General features: G+C 34.8%; 1 protein-coding gene across 5 annotated transcripts in view; it reads right to left on the minus strand.

Annotated features, from left to right (window-relative positions):
• The window catches only part of LOC150097846 (uncharacterized), a 452,334-nt gene that overhangs the window by 310,844 nt on the left and 118,310 nt on the right, over positions 1 to 23,180 (minus strand). For all 5 annotated transcript variants that reach the window (XM_090406149.1, XM_090406148.1, XM_090406147.1 and 2 more), the window contains exon 4: positions 17,555 to 17,650. In XM_090406149.1, coding sequence (XP_090262275.1) covers positions 17,555 to 17,650 — 96 coding nt within the window. The remainder of the gene's footprint in view (positions 1 to 17,554; positions 17,651 to 23,180) is intronic.

The raw sequence follows: 23,180 nt of genomic DNA on the forward strand, positions 1-23,180 counted from the left end.
TTAATTATATTTTTTCGTAAGTTACATGTATTAACACACACTTCTCTTCATTTAAAAGGTTGGACCCTTCTTCATTCATATACAAGATGTCAGAAAGGATGGATAGCTGGAACCCACCTGAATCATGGAAGAGAATAACTTGTATCATGATGATTCGTGCCGGCCATCAAAATAAGGATATTTCGACTGCTGCCCAATGCTCCCTGAATACAGTAAAAACAATCAGGCATGAACTAGAGACTTGCAATGGTGACTACGAGGATGTAGCAAGAAGAAAGATCCCTAGCAGACGATCTGATTGCGTTCGTACAGCAGAATTCCTCGCAAATCTGCAGGAACAGGTGTTGAAGAACCCTGGCATTGGAATTCGGGCTTTGTCACGTGAAATGAATGTTGCAGCCTCTACTATGAAGCTTGCACTCAATGAAGACCTCCGCTACTACTCATACAAGCGCCGCAAAGGTCAGCTGCTTACAGAAAAGGCCCGTGAAAAACGTTTGATAAACGTGAAGAAACTTCTAAGCAGAGTGAAACATCCTGCGGAACCACAAACAATCTGGTTCTTTTCCGATGAGAAAAACTTTTGCCAGGATCAAAAACACAACACGCAGAATAACAGATAGCTTGCATACAGTACAAAGGACATTCCTCGTGTAATGCAGACTAAATTTCCCCAAACTGTGATGGTTTTCGGATGTGTATCCTCTGAAGGCAATGTGATGCCTCCGAATTTTTCCAAGAGGGCCTCAGGTTGACTTCAGATGGCTACGTGGAGTTGCTAAACACTGTAGTCAAGCCCTGGATAACAAGGGTAGCCAATGGTAGGCCGTATGTATGGCAGCAGGATTCGGCCCCTTGCCACACCTCTGGGAAAAGTCAAAAATGGTTGTCTGAAAATTTCTACGACTTCACCAGTCCAAATGTTTGGCCTCCAAACTCCCCAGACCTTAACCCCATGGATTATTTTGTATGGGGCGCAGTTGAAAAAGACACCAATCGCACTTCCAGTAATACAAAAGCCCAGTTAATGGATAAAATTAAAACAGTTTTTGCGGCCCTTCCCAGGGAGACTGTAGCATCAGCTTGTTCGAGGTTCCGAAGCAGGATTGAAGCTGTGATCGATGCTAATGGTGGTTATTTTGAGTAAATCTTGTTGATAGTATTGTAATTAACTCTGCCTGTAATGTTTTTTGTCAATTCATTAAATTTAATAGATACAAAGAAGATTTTCTTTTTCCTTACGAAACTGTCAAATTTATCCCGAACACCCTGTATATTGGTATGTATTATGGAAGGGTCACCATCCAGACCAGTTGGACCTTAATAATGGTATCATTGGTGGGTTCAACTGTGCAGATACCTAAAGCTGAATCAATGGAGAAGTCATTTTTCATATACAAGAAGCTAAATTATGTATTATTATAATAACGGCTATTATAGCCTGTTTTTGTTTAGGAGTGTCCCTTATTTTAAATACATTGGCTATTATTACTCAAAAAAGGGGTATATATATTTTAGGGCATTATGGGTGAGTATATATACCCTTATAAATATATATACCCTTTTTTGAGTAATAATAGCCAATGTATTTAAAATAAGGGACACTCCTAAACAAAAACAGGCTATAATAGCCATTATCATAATAATAGTGTTTAAGAGGAGTAGCATGGGAATTTCCCCAGAAACTATACCAAATTGTGTATTATCAATAAATAAAATACTCTGGATCAGAGATAGTTGCAGAGTTTTTCAAAATAAATTACAGTAGCAATACACACATATAAAAAAAAAAAAAAAGTTTGATAAGCATTATAGGCTAATGTCTATGAAAATTCTTCATGAACAAACTTGTTAGCTTATATAAGAGTAAAGGGCCAAAAAAAAAATACTGGATATGAAGATAGTTTCTTGCCTAGTAATGACTGAGTGTAGAATATAGAATGCTTATACTTTTTTTTTTTCAGTGCTGTGAAATTAATGATTCCGTGACATTAATTACACTGTTACTGCTGCCAATGTTAACATTGGCAGCAGTAACAGTGCTGCTGCCAATGTTAACAATAGCATTCAAGTTAGCTTAGTTTTGATTCCTACAAAAAAAATAAAAAATAAAAAAAATAAAATAAAAATAATTAAAAAAATTTAAAAAAAACATCAAGTAAATAAATAAATGATTAAAGTTAAACTGAAAATCCCGTGTTTTTATTTAACTATAGAACAACACAGTTTCTCTAGTAAAATTCACTACCTCTCTCGGAAGACCCTGTAACCTCTAGAGAGCGCATCCCCTGGGTGGCGGATAGGGGAGCTGACCAGATATGGCAGGGTGGTCCGAATATGTTGAATAAGGACTCATGGATCAACAGGAGGCTATCATCTTGATAGCAAGGGAAGTGGCTTTCCCATGGTCCCCTAGCTGGGTCTATTCTCTCTCTCTCTTCTTTGAGGTAGGCCCCCTTGATCTTTAATCTTTCCTATGTGGCATTCCTCGCCCAACTCTTGTAACTCACGACCCTAATGCTATTAGAGTAATCGAGGGCTATGAGTCATTCTATTTCTTTCTCTACTCTATCTCTATGTCTTCTCTTTAAAAATCTCTCCTACCACTTAAGGCAAGCTTGAAGGCCTCAAGATGGCAGCCCCATCACCAAGCTACACTGCAGATGGCCAGTTGTAAAATTATTTATGTAGCTCCAAAAAGTCTAAATATTTTTACATAAATTTTACCAAGGTCAAGCCCAGTAAGAATTGTAACTTGTACATAGATGTTTGTTTAAATGTAAACAATCCCAATGGGAATTGTATATGCTTTCTGCCAAATAAGGCAATACCTTGCCACTAGTAAACAGTATATTTTTAGCTCTTTGTAAAAACATCAAATTTTGTGTGTGTTCTACATGGAAACATTCAAGGTCAGTGCTAGGTGGACCGACAAAAGCTTCAAACGAATTGGATTTAGGGAGTGTTGGAGAAAAACAAAGGAAGGGTCAGTCTGAGAAAAGGATCAAGGGATTTCACCAAAATGTTCAGGGGTCACATATCTCCATGCAAGGATTTGCAAGTGACCGAATAAAAGGCATTGGTGAAAATATCGCAACATCAGTTCCAGAAATTTTCGTCAGTGATTCAAAGGTCATCAGTCAGTCGTCAAGAAGTCGTCGGCATTTATCCGTCAGATGCACATCATCAGGAATGCGACTTCAGGAGAAATCATGCCAGTGATCTAAAAGAAAGATGACGAGGAGCCGATCCGCTAGGCAATGCAGATATTTGATGACGAATTGACGAGTCTTTGCCAGGAGCTGTTAACCAGAGGGAACAAATTGCTCCGTTAGTCCAATGCGCATGCAAGCATTCCACAAGCCGATAATGTTCGTTTAATATAATTGGAATCGGTTGATTATAGTTTGTAACAGTTTTTTACTTTTTAGTGCCTTACATCAGTTATGTACCCTGAAGATGCCAACAGACTTAGTTGGTGAAACTAGTTGGTATAACTTAGTTGTTTATTATATGCACTTGATCAATATAATCCCAATAAAAGTCTTTCCAGAGCTATAAAGTGAGTTGACCCGTTTGTTCAATTTTCTTGAGCTTTTAAGAGAACTTTTATTAGTGGACTATAAAAGTAGAGGCTGAGCTAAATAGGCATATTTAACAGTTGATTATAAAGTAATTAATTGTCAGGAATTTGTAGTTGAAATAAGTCATAGTGTAACTGTTTGCTGAATTGGTGAAACTTACCTATAGAATATTCCCAGCATAGAAAGGAAGGAGCAATTGTGTGTAAAAGATATTGTCTATGTGTTTGATGAATAAGAGTTAACAATTAAGTAATAAGTACCTTTGCTCGGTATAAATCATTTACGTTATATTAAGAAAATTAGTTAAATATGTGATATGAATTGTGAGTAAAATGCAGGAACTTAACTAATTTATTTATGCAGATTTGAATTGAGATTTTTTTTTATTATTATTACTGAAAATGCAGTGTAAATTTGTCTTATGTGAATTAAATTTTGTTGTTTAAATATTAAATAAGTGTTCGCCTTATTCTTAATTATTTGATGCACTGTTCCGAAAAAATATTAGAGCCTATTAGCAGGAACCCAAGAGAAAGGATAGTAAAGAATAGACAGTAGACCACAACTGCAGATACTAATTAAATTAGGGATATTCTAAGGATAAAATGGAAAACTACTGGATGCATTTTTACACATCTTGTTAATAGAAAATGAACATCAGTGGCGCAGCTGTTAATCAAATAAATTTTCTGGTGTTCAAAGAATAAGAAAGCAAGTGCGGAAGGCAATTTAGCGTAAGGAGATATTAAAGATATACCAAAGAGTGATAAGGAAGAATAGTTAGAAGTACATAACAAAAGTTGCATTAAATGATATAAATATATATGAGATTAAAGAGTGACAAGGAAAGCGAATGAATGTATAAGAAAAAAGAAGGATATATAAAAGATATATACTGTAATAAGAACCAAATATAATAAAAAAATATAATAAAATAAATAGACCCCCTCCATTTAGAATGGCGCAGTTCCGACAGGATTAAACCCACCATCATCATTTATTACACAGTAACCATCTCAGCCAAAATTTTAACCCACTAAAAAGACTCATGAAGATAGTACACGGACAGACTTTTTTGGTAACGAACCGGCTTGGAATATGGATTCGAGAAGAACATTACCGAAAACAAAAAAACAAAAAACAGAAATACACCTATTGGAATATAGCCACCTGGAATGTGAGAAGTATCCACCACAAAATCATAGAACTGGACCAAGCACTAGAAGAAAGAAATGTAAAAATAGCAGTAATTACAGAATCTAAAAAAGAGCAGAGAGGAACAGAGACGAAACTGAAAATTATATCTATATATACAGTGGGGTAAAAGCAAAAGAGAGAGAGCTAAATCTGGTGTAATGATCTTTCTACATAAATCTCTTAGAAACAATATAATCCATTATGACTTTTGGAATGATAGAATAATAGAAATGAGAATTAAAATAGACAGAGGCTATATGACAGTAATTGGAACTTATGCACCTGAAGAAGGAAAAGAGGAGGACTCGGAAAACTTCTACATCCAACTGCAGAACATATTAAATAAGACCAATCCTAAGGATCACATTTTGGTAATAGGAGATCTCAACACAAAAATTGGCAATAAACCAAACATAGGACCTATCGGAGAACTTAACTGTAATAGAAATGGAAATAGATTAAGAGAATTTACTATAAGCAATAACCTTAAAATAATGAACACCTTCAAACATAAAGACATCCACAGATACACCTGGGAAGCAAGAGACACAAGAAGCATTACTGATTACATAATCAGCAATATCAAAATGTCAAAAATGATAATAGATACAAGAGTATACAGAGGATCTGAAATAGAATCAGATCATTACCTTTTAATTGGAAAAATAAAATGGAAACCAAGATGGAAAACAACAAAAATGCATAAGGAAAATAGAAATTTGAATCTTTCAAAGCTAGACTTTTGGATGACAGTAGTATTAAAGACTTGTACCAAAAAAGAATAAAGAACTGGATGACAAGTATAAAACAAAAACATAGAAGAAGAATGGTCAAACCTAAAAACCATAATGACAAAAGCTGCAAAAGAAAGTTTAGGAACAAAGAAAAAGAGGCCTTAGGGACTGGGATGATGAAATCAAATGCATTATTGAAGAAAAGAAAAAAGCATATAAAAATTGGCTCAACCTAAAAACAATAGAATCAAAAATCGAATACAGCAGAAAAAAAGCAATAGCAAAAGCAGCATGCAGGAGAATAAACAGAAACAGATGGAACAAAATTAGAGAGAGACTGTACGCTCAAAAGACCTAATGCATATAAAATCCTCAAAGATCTAAGTAATGAAACTAGAGAAAAAGCAGATATTAATACCATTAAAATAGAAACATGGCAAAATTACTACCAAGATCTATGGTATGATGAAAACATTCAAAACAGAAAACTACCCTTTGTAAACATCTCTGATAACTTGGAAAACATCACTCTAGAAGAATTAACAGAAGCATTGATCCAAAGCAAAACAGGAAAGGCTCCAGGAGAAGACAATATAAACTTGGAAGTTATCAAATATGCAGGACTTGAATTCTCACTCAGGTTACTTAACTTTTATAATATGATCTGGAAAGAAGGAAAATGCCCACAAGACTGGACCAAAGCAATAGTTATTCCCATCTACAAAAAAGGACACAAATCTGATTGTAACAATTATCGTGGAATCAGCTTACTCAGTACCTGTTACAAAGTATATGCAAAAATCTTAGCATATAAACTTAAACGTATAGTAGACCCAAAAATAATAGAAGAACAAAATGGATTCAGAAAAGGCAGGTCTTGCATAGACTCTGCATTTACGTTAAAATTATTAATTGAAAAACACAGAGAAATGAACGTAGAAACACACATAGCTTTTATAGATTACACCAAAGCATTTGATAAAATTATGAGAAAAACTATGGGAAATCCTAGAAGAATATGAAATACCAAACCAACTCTTTCAGCCTTATATAATATATATCAAGATAATAAAATATCTGTGAAGTACAATAATTCAACATCAAGCTGGAAACAAATAAATCGAGGAGTACGTCAGGGTTGCCCTCTCTCACCAATTTTATTTAATATATACATAGATAAAATCATAAAAGAATAGAAGATAACTAATGAAGGAGGATTCAAGATAAACCGTAACACCAGATTAGCTACTCTTCTTTTTTCTGATGACCAAATAATCCCTGGAAATAATGAAGATGAACTACAAAAATCATTATGGAGTCTAAATAATCTGATAAAAACATATGGTATAGAAATATCAACCGACAAAACAAAAGTCGTGGCCTTCAAAGGTGCTAATCCAATAAGAAGCAAAATAGTAATAAACAACAAAATAATAGAGCAAGTAAATACATTCAAATATTTAGGTTGCACAATGTCATATGAAAATGAAGCTGACCTAAAATATCAAACTTTTTAAAAGTTTTACAAATTACAGGCATTATAAATAAAATTTTTAAACTCAATTATGTACAAAAACACACATGAATAAGAATCTACAATACAGTAGCTAAACCAACCATACTTTATGGCAGTGAGATATGGACAATAAAAAAAGCAGATGAAAGAAGAACTGAATCATCTGAAATGAAATTTCTGCACAGAACTGAAGGAGTGACAATAATGGACAAAATGAAAAGCAGGGAAATCAGAAAAAAAACTTGGAATTACAACCTCCCTAAATGAAACAGTTATTTGCTATAGAGAAAAATGGAAAGAACACATACTAAAAATGAATAGAAGCAGAATACCTAAACAAATTCTAAATTACCACCCAAAAGGCACTCGATGCAGAGGAAGACCCTTAAAAAGATGGAACTGAGTCTGGAACAGGCCACTTGGCCTATAAGCCTGGAAAGGAAGAACAAGAATTCACTACCTGATGTACAATGGGGGAAGGGATGAAAAGTTCTGGTAAACACCTAGAATAAAAATTATATTAAAGCAACTGATATAACTACTTCAACCAGAAATGCCCAAGTATAGAGGTATAAAACTTCTTTCAGTGCAGTAGATGCACTGAATGTATAGTTCAGAAGGCCTGGACAGAAGGACAAATTCCAAATTCCAGATGATTGGAGAAGAGCTCTCAGGGAACCCATATAAAAAAATGGAAATAAAACTGAATGTGAGGATTACAGAGATATTTCCCTACTGAATGTTTCTGCTAAGAGTATGTAAGTATACTTGAGAAGCATTCAGTAGGGAAATACCTACTGAATTCTGGACTACTTGGCTCTGGACTCTGAAAGTCCAGAGCCAAGAGAAAAGCTATTCAAAACGCTACAGTTATATCATGTCAATGGGGCATTATATCATCCAATGTAATCAGCAGTTAGAATTGAAGTACAGGAAGATGGTTTGATGTTAAATCTGGTGTCAGACAAGGATATACATTATCCCCCTGTTATTCATTAACAATGTGGATGACATTATGAAGGAAAGCAGTATTAAACCTGATATCAAAATCTCAGCTCTTTACTTTATGCAGATGATGTTATACTTTTAAATAACTCCAGTACAAGTCAAGATTCCCTGACTAAATTGAATACCTATTGTAATAAATCTGGTATGAAAATCAGCAATAACAAGACAATGACAATAGGCAGAAACATTGAAAATATCAACCGTGTTATGAATGGAGAACCTATAGAACAAATAAAACCTTTCAGCTATTTAGGCACAATTTTTAGTGAAGATGGTAAATTAAATATGGAAATAGACAACAGAATCAACAAAGCCAGTAATGTTGGAAGTCAACTGAATAAATTTATATGGAATAAGAGAGAAATTAGTCAAAACACTAAATTAGCTGTAAACAAGACAGTGTTCAAACCAATTTTAACTTATGGATCTGAGAGATGAGTTAGAAATAAAACGCTTGACGAAAGACTAGAGACCACAGATATGAGAGTCCTGAGAAAGATTAGGGGCATGAACAGATGGCATCAATGGCAATATCATACTAAAAACGAGGATATCTGGAAAGAACTTGACATTGTTAGCATCCAGGAATGTGTTAGTAGAGCTAATCTCAAGTGGCATAGTCACTTAAACAGAATGGGAGAAGAGAGATTAGCAAAACAAGTGTTCTCTGCTAGGTTGGCAGAAAAAAGACCCAGAGGAAGACCAAGATATAGGTAAATTGATACAGTAAAAAGTGCCTTAGAAGACAGAAATATAAAATCTGATAATGCTGGAGTCTTGACAGATAACAGATTGATTTGGAGGAAAATTATTGATAGGAAGTTAGTAATGATGTAAGTTTTCCATGTAGTACTATCATATCTTGTACACTCCTTGATGGTACATGTCAGGAGTTTGATGATAATAATGAATTCCCATGTTTCATCAAATTATAATAATTTGTTCTTTTTATTTAATGATATATAAGAAACGTGTCAGAGGTTTTGAAGAAATTTGAAGAAATTTGAAGGTACAGAGATGTATGTGTGTATGCTGTCATCAAGTATTTTGTGCTGCAAGAAAAGTGTGCAACTAAGATTCACCAAACTTTGTGTGAGACTTTAGAGGACTGTGCCCCAGCATATTCAACTGTTACCAGATGGGTGGCCAAGTTTAAAACTTAGCATCCTGAGACAACAGACGCTCCCAGGTCAGGAGGACCCTCCATGGAGATCACACCTGAAACCATCACTGCAGTGCATGCCATGATCCTTGATGACAAATGAATACCAGCCAAAAACATTGCAAAAATTCTGGAATTATCCAGAGAATGAGTTGGGATCACTGTCCACCAACATCTGGAAATGCAGAAGCTCTCAGCAAAGTGGGTCCCCAAATGCTTGAATGCTACAAGAGAGAGAATGTGTGCTGTCATCTCAAGAGATTTTGGGTCATTTTGAGAAATCAAGTGCAAATTTTTTGGCTTGTATTGTGATTGCTGATGAAACATGACTTCGTCACTATAACTCAGAGACCAGACAACAATCAATGGAGTGGAGACACAAATGTTCTCCATTGCCAAAGAAGTTCAAACCCAAAAATCAGCAGGGAAGGTTCTTGCCATTGTAAAAAGGTGAAACTGTTACAGCACAGCAGTTTATTCAACAGTTCTGAAGGGAAAATGCCACAAGAAACTGAGCAGAGACGTGTTGCTTTTGCAGGACAACTCACCTGCTCACACTGCTCGTGAAACCCAACAAACAATACACAACTTGGGCTTTCAATGTCTGCCTCACCCAAACTATTCGCCAGACCTGGCCCCATCTGACTATTTCTTATTCCCAAATTTAAAGAAACGCTTGAAAGGAACAATATTTACCACAGATGATGATGAAGTCATATCTGCAGCTGGGGACTGGTTTTTGCAACAAGGGAAAGACTTTTCTCATAGGATTGTGTAAAAATAATCATAATTTAGAATTATGAATCTTTTTATAACTGTTTCTCTGTTCCAATATATTTTATTAGTTTTGGTTTCATAACACATATTTTCGGCACTTGCTATGTGCCCATTACTGATATTATTATTAAAATGAAATATAAATCATTTGAGATTTGATGTGCACCTACTATATTCTGATAATTGTAATAATTTTAGTCTTCTTTATTGTAATTCACAATTGTTAAGTGTTGAGATATCTTTCGTTCTTTGTGAAAACATTCTCTTTACGTTAACGAAGACAACGTGTCAGCTATTACTACATAACTTCAGTACATGTGGTAATGAGGAAAACAAGAAGCAAGAGAATGGAAATTGGAGAATGGCAACCACAGAATTTTGTTCTTAGGAAGTTTTTAAGAAAATGTGAGATTTCGGAGAATATTAATATAAGAGAATCGTACTACTGTGAATCTTTAAACTGGATGAGTTGAGACTGTCAACAAGTGTTTAGTAAATAAAATAAGATACTGGCATTCTATTGAATTAGAATTAACATTCTAATTCAATGTTCAAGGAAACACTAATGAAAAGTTTCGTACCTTGATATTTTTATTTATGAAATAGTAGCTGTTTTTCTCTGGTAAAGAATTGGTAATTTTGCATCACATTGAATTGTGAGAGTTAAGAATATTTGTACTCCCATGAGGCAGAGAGGATGATTGGAGAAGGTGTATGCTAAATGGGGAGATTAAAAAAAAAAAGATCCCATGGAAAAGAATAAGTAAATTTTATATTTTCGGAAAGGGCCTAACAAAGAAACTGACTCAGATGAACATTTTGTTGTTGTGAAAACAAGATGTTTAGTCAGGTGGGCATGATTAAGTATATATTAAACAACCCAATAATAGAATGTTCTGGGCATCTATTGTCTCAGGATGCCAAGTCTTAAACTTGGCCACCCATCTGGCAACAGTTGAATATGCTGGGGCACAGTCCTCTATAGTCTCACACAAAGTTTGGTGAATCTCAATTGTGCACTTTTCTTGCAGTCAGAGAATGAATGATTTTATTTTTTTAGAATAAAGAAATCTCTAAAATGTAGACTTATTTTGAAGGCCTTAGACCAATTAATTTTGTAGTTATTTATAATGTATATAATGTTTTAGTTTCATTAAATGTATATTTTTTTTTATTAAGTCTCAAGTCAATAATTTTCTGGATTATAAAGGAAATAGATTTAAAAGTTATTGCATAAATCAGAATTGAACTCTTGTGTGATTACTTAACACTCAGTGTTAAACCATCTCTTTACAGAAATGAAAAATGATAAAAAAAAAAAATAAATAAATATTGCAGCATTGTAACAAGTGTATAACACTTCATGGGGAATGTGTAGAATAATGTGTAAGTTACATGGTTCTACCTGATAAACTCCTTCATGGTGACATGGTGATTATCACAACTTTTCAGCACACCCTCATATGTAGTACATACCTGACAAGTTACTACCAGCGTAAACAAGATTAAATCTCACCTTGCAAAGTCTCAAATTGCAGCTTCTTTAAAACATTTAGTTGGCAATTCTTCTTCCTTCATCAAAAACTCTGAAGATTTCATCTCAAAAATAAAAAATTTGAATCTTTTAGACTCGGACAGAATGGCGAGTTTTGACATCGTATCATTGTTTACGAATGTTCCTACAGATGAAGTTCTGAGTCTTCTTAAGGACAAGGTTTCTAAAAAAGTGTTCGCTCTTGTAACTCACTGCATCAATTCCGGCTATTTCTGCTACGAAGAGAAAATATACAAACAAACTAGCGGTTTAGCTATGGGCAGCCCTCTATCTCCAGTCTTAGCTAATTTTTTTCTAGAAGATTTTGAAGAGAAAGCTATTTCCTCAGCTACTTTGAAACCTAAACTGTGGTTACGTTACATCGATGACGTCTTCCTTATTTGGGGACATAGTTTAGAGGAACTGCAAAACTTCCTAAACCATTTAAATAACCAACATCAAAACATTAAATTCACATCTGAACTAGAGGTTAACGGCGTTCTCCCCTTCTTGGATCTAAAGATCAGTAGATTTCCTGACTGTCTTAAATTTTCAATTTTTCGAAAAACCACCCACACTGATAGATATTTACATGGTTCTTCTCATCACTTCCCACCTCAGAAACTGGGCATCATCTCCACCCTCGCCCATCGAGCAAGATGTCTCATTTCCACAGAAGAAGACCTTCAAACAGAGCTTAACTTCCTGAAAAACACCTTCTTAAATAATGGATATTCGTCTCGTAACATCACTAAATGCTTGAGACCACGCCAACATCCTCAACAAGAAGATGACTCCAACCCTATCACTCATATACAGTTGCCTTTTATCAGCACTCTTACCCCAAAACTAGCTAAGATTCTGAAAAAATTCAACATAAAGACCGACTATACTACGCTGCCAAAACTTCGTTCTTTTCTGAGTCGACCAAAACCAAAACACAACCATCTGCATTTTCCTGGTGTTTATAAAGTTTTGTGCAACTGTGGTCGACCTTATTTTGGCCAGACAGACAAATCTGTTTCACTTCGTCTTGAGGAACATAGACGTGACATCTCCTACAGTAGAGCACGAGCGAGCGCCCTTTCCAGTCATGTCCTTTTCTCGGCAAACTCTAACCTTGAAGAACAGCCACATCAAGTTGATTGGGAACGCACTACTAATTTATATATTTGCAAGGATGAATTCGAAAGAAGAATCATCGAATCAAAAGAAATAGTTCTGGACCCTTCACATCTAAACAATAATCTTAGCTACAATTTACCCGATTCCCATAGCGCAGTAATCCAGTACTGGCGCTCAAAAATTAGCTGTCGCACACATTCTACTCATGCCAACGGTAGCACGCGGTCACCTATTCAAATATGACTGTTATTATTCTGCTTTTTATTAAGCTGTAAAGTTCATTTTTTACCGTGTTATTTTATGTCTTATGTTTTTATTTCTCACCTGAAGAAGTCGGATCACCGATGAAACTAGTTGTGATGTATTAAAGGTTTTTGTTATACTTTCTCGGGTTCTAGTCAGTTAAATTTATTTTTATAAATATATATATATATATATATATATATATATGACAGAAAGATCATTAACTCGGTTAACATACATAGTTTTATGAAAAAATTGAATGACTAGAACCGAGATTTAAGTAAAAAGGTTTTAATATAAAAACACTACTAGTTTCGGCCTGTAACAGCCTTCTTCACGTGACATTATAAAAGAAATAAAAAACACTAAACATTGAAGTTTAAAAGACTATGAACAACAGACAGTCTCTATACATAATTAGCATGAAAACATTGTAGTTGTATTTGAAGCTGTTCTTTCGTTTGTTGCATTGTTGGGAGAGTGCGTGCTTGCAGCCTCACGTGAACGCCAGTACATGATTACAGCTGAATGACTATCTGGGAGGTTGTAACTCAAGTTGTTATTTAGATGAACAGGATTGAAGATGATTTCTCTAGATTCCACGATTTTTCTCTCTAGTTCGTCACTGCAAACGGAAGATGTTAGTAGATTTTTCCCAGCAGACTTTGTGACTTTGGTTTTCATCATTAGGATTATCTGAGAAAAGGATATGACTTGATAATGCACTCGCTCGCTGTCTCTTGTAAGTAATGTCCCTCATGTGTTCTTCCATATGCAATTGGACAGATTTGTCTGTCTGCCCAAAATAAGGAATATCACAATCACACAATATTTTATATACACCAGGGTGTTTGAGTTGATGATGACAAGGTTTGGGATATTTGGGCTAATTAAGAAACGGATCTTTGGAAGTGGAGTGAACAATGTTCTGATATTGTATTTTCTTAAAACTTTTGCTAATTTATGTGAAACAGTACTTATGTAAGGAATAGATATATTGCCTTTGAATCTATTTGTTTCTTCTGAGTGATGTCTAGGAGGATTAAGAAGGAATTTTTCAATGATTTTCTTGGAATATCCATTAACTTCGAAAGAAGTTTTCAGATGGTTTATTTCTGTAAGAAGTTCATTTGGGTCATCAAGAAGAGAACGGGCTCTATGTCCCAAATGTGGAAATTATTCCAAGCTTATGAGGAGAGAGATGATGGGACTGACTGTGCAGATATCTGATGGTATGTGTGGGCTTTCTATATATCGATATTTTGAGTTTACCAGAAGAGTGAGTCAGTTTGACATCAAGAAAAGGCAAGGAATTATCTGTTTCAAGCTCGGCAGTAAACTTAATACTTTGATGTCGGCTATTGAGATGTTCAAGGAAAACCATAAGGGATTCATGTCCATGGCTCCAAACAATGAAGACATCATCCACATAACATTTCCAAACTTTAGGTGTTAAAATAAAGGAAGAGATAGCCTTGGTTTCAAAATCCTCTAAGTAAATATTTGCGAGTACAGGGGATAAAGGATTACCCATAGCCAGTCCATGATTTTGTTTGTATATATTATCTTGAAATTTAAAGTAACTGGACCTGATGCAACGTGTAAGCAAAGCTAACATTTTTTTGGATAACTTGTCCTTGAGTAATGTTAAGACATCATCTGTTGGGACATTATTGAACAAAGAAGTTATGTCCAAGCTAGCCATGATGTCATCTTCATTAACTGTAATATCCTTGATGTATGTAACAAATTCTGTAGTGTTCTTGATAAAGGATGGTGACACTTGCCTGAAAAACCTTTTAGGTATTTGGCAAGATATTTTGAAAGATTGTATGTAGGAGAATTGATACCTTCTACAATTGGGCATAATGGTGTGTTCTCTTTATGGATTTTAGGAACACCATATATGCGAGGAATTAACGGATGGAGAGAGCGTAGAGATAAACGAACATTTCGGGATAATTCAGTTGTTGTTTTTAATAAGTTGTTTGTACGATTTTGAAGTTCATGAGTTGGATCTCTTTCTCGAGTATTGAGTAGGTATCATTATTTAGTAATTCAAGCATTTTATTCTGGTAATCTTCAGAGTTAAGGATGACTGTTGCATTGCCTTTATCTGCAGGGAGGATGATAGATCTGGGTAGTGATCCTTCCCATAATTATATTTATATATAATATATATATATTTATATAAATATATATATATTATATATAAATATAAATAAATATATAAATATGTAATAAATTTTTTTAACTTGGGAATATCGTATATTAAGATAACCGAGTTATTTTATAAACTTGGTTATTTTAACTCCTAATCCCAAGTATGCAAACAATTAAGTTTGCACCTGAAACAAAGTTCAAGTCTAAAGATGACACAACACCAGGGCAACTCATTGCAAAGGTGGGTAAAGATCTGATCACTGTTCTTAGTATTTTCCCATAATGTAAAGCACATCTCACTAGAAGATGTATACTGCAATGCATTATGGGTGGGGTTACTACCCAGACCGATTTCAACCTTTTTTGAGGTCTCCTCAGTGAGTAGCTAGACCCTAAATAAGAGCTTTACCCACCTTTACAATGAGTTGCCCTGGTGTATCATCTTTAGACTTGAACTTTGTTTCAGGTGCAAACTTAATTGTTTGCATACTTGGGATTAGGAGTTAAAATAACCAAGTTTATAAAATAACTTGGTTATCCTAATATACAATATCCCCAAGTTAAAAAATTTATTACATCTATATCTCCTCCAGAGATTTTTATTAAAAATAAAAACACCTTGTTGCAACTTCTATAGGTAAAGTTGATAAGGCTCTGTATTACTATAACCTTGGTATTAGGGTCTAGCTACTCACTGAGGAGACCTCAAAAAAGGTTGAAACCGGTCTGGGTAGTAACCCCACCCATAATGCATTGCAGTATACATCTTCTAGTGAGATGTGCTTTACATTATGGAAAATACTAAGAATAGTGATCAGAGCTTTACCCACCTTTACAATGAGTTGCCCTGGTGTAGTATCATCTTTAGACTTGATCTTTGTTTCAGGTGCAAACTTAATTGTTTGCATACTTGGGATTAGGAGTTAAAATAACCAAGTTTATAAAATAACTTGGTTATCCAAATATATCCAAATATATATATACATATATATATATATATATATGTATATATATATACACACACACACACACACACACACACATATTGGAGGTATTTTTTTCCATTTGGTTAGACTATAAATTATTATATATTTAGTTTAATCCTTTATCCAAGTGTAAACAAACAAAGTTTGCACCTGAAGTATATATATGTATATATATATACACACACACACACACATATTGGAGGTATTTTTTTCCATTTGGTTAGACTATAAATTATATATTTAGTTTAATCCTTTATCCAAGTGTAAACAAACAAAGTTTGCACCTGAAGTATCTTCAGGAGTGGGAAACTCATGGCAAAGGTGGACTGAGTTCTGATCACTTTCCTTATTATCTCATAATGCAAAGCACATCTCCTTGCAGACATGTATAATGCTATGCATTATGGGAAGGATCACTATCCAGACCAGTTTCGACCTTTATTGAGGTCTCTTCAGTGGTAGGCCACTGAAGTATTACCAGAGGTAATACCAAGGTTGAAGCAATGCAGAAGTCATATTTCCATATGCTAGTTGCCAAAAGGTGTCACACCTTAAATTTGTGTCACAATTTAAATTATAATAAATTATAATATAATATCCAACATCTTTCTCTAATCCAGAGTAATTTAATAATAAGGTGTGACACCTCTTGGCAACTGGCATATGGAAATATGACTTCTGCATTGCTTCAACCTTGGTATCACCTCTGGGTCTGGCTCTCACTGAAGAGAACTCAATAAAGGTCGAAACGGGTCTGGGTAGTGATCCTTCTCATAATGCATAGCATTATGCATGTCCACAAGGAGATGTGCTTTGCATTATGGGATACTGAGGAAAGTGATCAGAACTCAGTCCACCTTTGCCATGAGTTGCTCCGGTCCTGAAGATAATTCAGGAGCAAACTTTGTTTGCTTACACTTGGATAAAGGATTAAACTAAATATATAATATATATACACATATATGCATCCATCCATATATACAGTATACGTGAAACTAAATAATACTTATTACAATAATAAACAGCATGTTTATTGAAAGTTAAACCACCATATAGTTTGAAGAAAAACACTGGTTTTGCTGCAATCGCATATATGTTCAAAGTGCAGTGTTCAATGCCAGACCATTAAAACTTTGTATCTTGAAGGTCTGAAGTACATCATAATACAGTACAGTCATCTCAACCTCTATCACAATTGCTAACCAAACAATATTCCTTTAGTATAATACTTTCCTTATTCATCTACCATAAATCTATGTAACTTTTGTTTTTCAGGACTCTAGGGCAAAAAGAAAAGTCCAGATAATGTTTGAAACATTTTCCAGAGCAGCAGAATGCAAGTGATAACCATGAATACTGAACTTATGGTTAGCACTTGAAGGAATCTAAACTGAAGGAAAATAATTCTCAGTCTACTAGTGCATTTTGGTCTTCCTACATTTTTAATCAGATAATGTGCATGTATTCACATACAAACATTCTCATTCTCACTCAAGTAATGTTTCAAAATAGGAAAAATACTTACTAATTCTGACATGGACATAAGTTTAATCTTGATTGAAGGATTCTCTAAGAAGTGAGCTGTAAATATTAATTTTTCTGGAACACTATCAATATTTAACTGAAAGAAAGTGTGATAACATTTAAACAGAGTTGCATTTAAAGCATTCCAAAATAAACAATATAAAGTAAATAAACTAAAATCCTAAGGGTAATTTCGACCAATTCACTTATCATGAATCATAAAATTTTGTTAAATACCAAAAATAACAAACAGTATATGAAAAACTTCTGGAGTGTCAATTTTTTAAATACCCATAATTAAATATAAATGCCCAATCAATTCTTGTAATAGCAATATAAATTATTATTATATTCGCTTAATAATGAAGATATAAATATTTCAGATAAATATCTGAATTTTACAATTGTTCAACTTAAAGTTCCCTTAATTAATTTATGCTTAGCATCAAGAAGAGAATAAGATCTCTACCTTATACTCAAGCTAACCAAGAAGCAAAATGTAACGTATAAGGAATGAATATCTTTATAATCCCTAAAAGATAAAAAAATAATATAGCTGCCCTGTTCTCTGAGGAGAACGAAGCAGTTAGAAACAGCTGTCAGGCCAGAAACCTCATCAAAATGGACCATTAAAAGGTGAATATATAGATGCTTGGGCAGCGTTTATGTTTTCTAAGTGGACCGTGCTAACGCAACTGGTGAATGCCAGTGAGTGTATTCCCGTAAACTCTCTGGTCAAGTTTTTTTTTTTTTTTTTTTTTTTACGAAACTTTCATAGTTTCTACATTCTGCTTTGAAATAATGCTGGATTTAATATCCACTTAACTTATATAATTTTGCGTTGCTGAACTGAAGCCGTTTGGCTCTTAATTTTAGTAAAACTATATACTTGTATTCAAAACCTCCAATATATTTCACCAACATTATGTAGATATCATCAGGGAGACAGCTGTTAACTACATTCAAAGCACAAATCACATTAATGAGTCATAAAATCATGTGTATGCTAGCTCGTGTCTCGTTTACAGCTGAAGTGTATGATTACAGTATTAGAGTTGAAAGGAACAATTGTAAAAAGTTGCATAAATATAAAATAATTATTTTTTTTTAAAATTATGAACAATTAATAGTGGTTACTTCCCAAAACTTAGAGACTGATATGCTGTCTGACCAGATGAGTTTTGGATGATTTTACAGCATTTCAGGTTTCAAGGAAAAGAATCAACAGCATGAGAATCAAGGCCACACTTATCACATTCCAAAAATGTAATGTAGTCTTGATGTTTTTTTAATTCTAATCAAACAGACATACTGGCATTCCTGCCTTGATTCAAAAGGAAGATGTTTCATGCTCCAATGCGGTTTCTAAGTCTAGTATATATAATCAATTGCCTTATAATTTCACATAAATTTCTCGCTTCCCAATACTTTTCCATGCTTATTCATCCTCCAAATGAGGACTACGTGGTCACTCACCAGCTAGAGGAAAATATGACACCATAGCCACAATCAGATCTAAACTGATGAAGTTTAGATCTGATTTAAACCAGTCCAAACTGACTATGATCAAGTCCAAAACTCTTGATCATTATGTTTCCTCTGCCATATGCTGTCTAAAACATTTGTCCCTCAAAGAATTCAAGAAATTCTGAATGCACTAACTCTTGCATATAAATTGGATAGAGAGGAATGTCCCCCATAACGACCACTTGCCAAACTAATTTCCTAAACATTTCCAACTCATTCCCCTCTATATTCACAGCCTATAGCAAAACATCCCACTAAATATTCTCTCCTTCCCATTGCTATCTCACACCATATATTCTCAAAGCCATCAGTACCATTTTCCTTGTGATTCTCTACTTTGAGAAGGACCAGCCCATCACTTAACATAAATGATACTCCACTACCAAGGTTTACCTTCACCTTCCCTATCCCTGAAATATGATATACCCTTCAATTTCTATACATCTTAGAGCATTCTCCTTTGTTAACCACATTTCACTGGTATCATAATCTTCAGACAGACTGAATCAATGCTACAAACTCATTCTGTCTATTCCTATTAGGATTACAGTATTAGAATTATTGCTCTATTATTACTTTTGCCAGCCTCCAATTAGCACTGCAGCACAGCATATAACTTCTCATCCTTTGAGCCACTAACCCTAAATGAGGCTATCCCTGCCCTAATGCAATCACTTGCCAGCCTAACCCATTCCCCTTCCTAACATCTAACTTAACTAAGTTAGATAATCGTTTTAATATATAATTTGTGATATTATTGATAATTACGGGTTGTAGCATCCTTGTGTATGACGGTATGATTGGGAATATTTTCTTTTTGGTATATTGTGTACATAATTGTTATTCACGACACTGCTAAGAACAATGGTGGCCAGGACATCTTTGTTCAAGGTATGTGCATGCATGGGGGATTTTAAAAGACATGGTGAGTGAGTGTTCTCATTGCTGAGAGAAAATGGATTGTGGTATGAGAATGAGGGTGGAGAGAGTAGCATCTGAGGAGTTTCACAAGCCAGAAATGCAAGACTTATCAAAAGAAGAAAAACAAATGTCAGGGAAGTTAATCTTGAAAATAATGAAGTGAGTATTATAGAGAACAGAGTTAAAGGAGTAAATGGTAGTTAAAAAATGTGAAAGAGTATATAAAAAGCATGGCAGAAGGTAATGGTAATGTACAACATGTAAACATTAGGTCAACGGACTAAGATAGCGAGAAAGCAAGTACAATCGATGAGGGGGGGAGAGGGAGCGAAGAGCAACAAGAAAGTAATTCAAGATATGAAAGCAGAGTTGGTGAAGATGAAGCAAGAGAAAGCAATTGTGGAGTCAAATGAGGAGAATACTATATGTATGGAAGAGAGAAAAAGATTGAAATATGGAGAAAGAAAGTACAATCAATGAGGGGGGAAGAGAGAGCGAAGAGCAACAAGAAAGTAATTCAAGATATGAAATAGATTTCATGGTATTGATATGAATACAGATGGATAACTTAAAGGCTAATATTTCGCTGGTATTATATCCAGCATCTTCAGAGCACACAACACAAAGTTTGTTGCAAATGCAAGACAACCACAATCAGGTGTAACAGTGGGGCTAGTATAAGTAATTGCAGCGTGCAACACAAGACTAAAGTCCTAATATGGTGACATCTAGGTTAAAAAAAAAAAAAAGTTCAAAGTTTTGAAATAGTAGTCCAAATGATAGTCTTAGAAAGTTTGAAAAAATAAAATAAAATAAAAAATAAATAAAATAAAAGTAATAAATATTAATTTGGTCTTAGGATGACTGTCTCCCAAATCTTTGGTAGATTTATACAGCCATGCTTGTTAAGGTTTGGAGTATGTTTTAAGGCTTCTGTTGATTTCAGGAACAACCTCTCTGATTTGTAGAAGCTTCTGTGCATTACTTTTGTTTCTTTCCAATTGATCCTGTGTGCAGGGGTATCCAAAGCATGGTCTGCCAGACCTGACTTGCCATAGCAAAAGTGTCGGATATATTTTTTGTGTTCACTGAGGCGGATGTCCACAGTTCTTCCTGTCTGTCCGTAGTAGGCTTGATGGCAAGAACAGGGCACTTCATAAATTCCTGGATGTGATAAAGGAGTGCATTCTTAGGTGATCAGATTAGAGTTGCTAATTTTATATAGGGTTTAAATACTGTGCATAGTCAGTGTTTGTTAAGCACCCTAGATATCTTTTCATATCTAGATGTGCCTATAATGTATGGGATGGTGATAGTTTTGTTATAGTCCTCTGTGGTAGATAGAGGGGATTTCTGGGTAGCATTTAGTATGTTATCTATCTTATGGGGATTATAACCATTGGTTAAGAAGGTGTGACATAGGTGAGAAAGTTCAGCAGTGAGAGCAACGTCATTGGAACAGATTGCTCTAGCTCTATGGGTTAGTGATTTTAAGATACCATATTGTTGAGAAGGGTGATGGTGTGATTGTTTGTGTAAGTATCTCCCTGTATGTGTGGGTTTTCTATAAACCAAAAATGATAAGGAACCTTCTGGAAGACATGTGATCAGTGTGTCCAGGAAGGGCAGGCAGTCATTGGCTTCTAGTTCCATTGTAAAGTGGAACTAGAAGAACCTAGTCAAAAGAAATTGTCAAAAAAACTCAAACCCTTGCATGTTAAAACACCCAGAATATATGGTGCTCCTAAATTACACAAACAAGGTACACCTTTGCATCCTATTGTAGATAGTATAAACAGTCCTACATATATAAACTAGCTAAAAATTTAGCCAAATTACTAACCACTTACACAAACAATTCTCCCTCTTTTGTTAAAAATTCTACCCACCTAAAAAAGTATTTTAGAAAACCACACCTTAAATAGTTCAGACCTAATGGTGAATTTTGATATCACCTCATTATTCACTAATCTACCACTGATTGAAACACTTAACTTATTAAATTCACAATTTCCCCCAGATATATTTCAGCTATTTAAATTCACAGTATAGGCAGGTTATTTTACATGGAAAGGGAAAATACACAAACAATTAGATGGGACAGCTATGAGTTCGCCCCTTTCCCCCCCCCCCCATAGCCAACTTCTACATAGAACATCTGGAAAAATTAGCTATCAACACAGGCATTCTCAAACCTAGTCTCTGGCTATGCTATGTTGATGATGTGTTTGCTATTTGGCCACATGGCCCAGACACACTGAATACATTTTTAGTGCATCTAAATAGCCAGCACCCTAAAATCCACTTTACAATGGAACTAGAAGCCAATGATTGTCTGCTCTTCCTGGACACACTGATCACACGTCTTCCAGAAGGTTCCTTATCATTTTTGGTTTATAGAAAGAAAACCCACACATACAGGGAGATACTTACATAAACAATCACACCATCACCCATCTCAACAATATGGTATCTTAAAAACACTAACCCATAGAGCAAGAGCAATCTGTTCCAATGAACATTGCTCTCACTGCTGAACTTTCTTAACCAATGGTTATAATTCCCATAAGATAGATAACATACTAAATGCTACCCAGAAATCCCCTCTGTCCACCACAGAAGACTACAACAAAACTATCACCATTCCATACATTAAAGGCATATCTGAAAAGATAACTAGGGTGCTTAACAAACACCGACTACGCAGAGTATTTAAACCCTATGTAAAATTAGCAACTCTCATCCGTTCACCTAAGGACAAATGCACTCTTTTATCACATCCAGGAGTCTATGAAGTGCCCTGTCTTGCCATCAAGTCTACCATGGACAGACAGGAAGAACTGTGGACATCCGCTTCAGTGAACACAAAAAATATATCCAATACTTTCGCTATGGCAAGTCGGGTCTGGTAGACCATGCTTTGGATACCCCTGCACACAGGATCAATTGGAAAGAAACAAAGTAATGCACAGAAGCTTCTACAAGTCGGAGAGGTTGTTCCTGAAATCAACAGAAGCCTTAAAACATACTCCAAACCTTAACAAGTATGGCTGTATAAATCTACCAAAGATTTGGGAGACAGTCATCCTAAGACCAAATTAATATTTATTACTTTTATTTTATTTTTTCAAACTTTCTAAGACTATCATTTGGACTACTATTTCAAAACTTTGAACTTT

The sequence above is a fragment of the Typopeltis vanoorti genome, chromosome 16 (assembly GCF_054136105.1).
Source record: "Typopeltis vanoorti isolate ZY-2024b chromosome 16, IOZ_Tvanoo_1.0, whole genome shotgun sequence".
NCBI classification, from domain to species: Eukaryota; Metazoa; Arthropoda; class Arachnida; order Uropygi; family Thelyphonidae; genus Typopeltis; species Typopeltis vanoorti.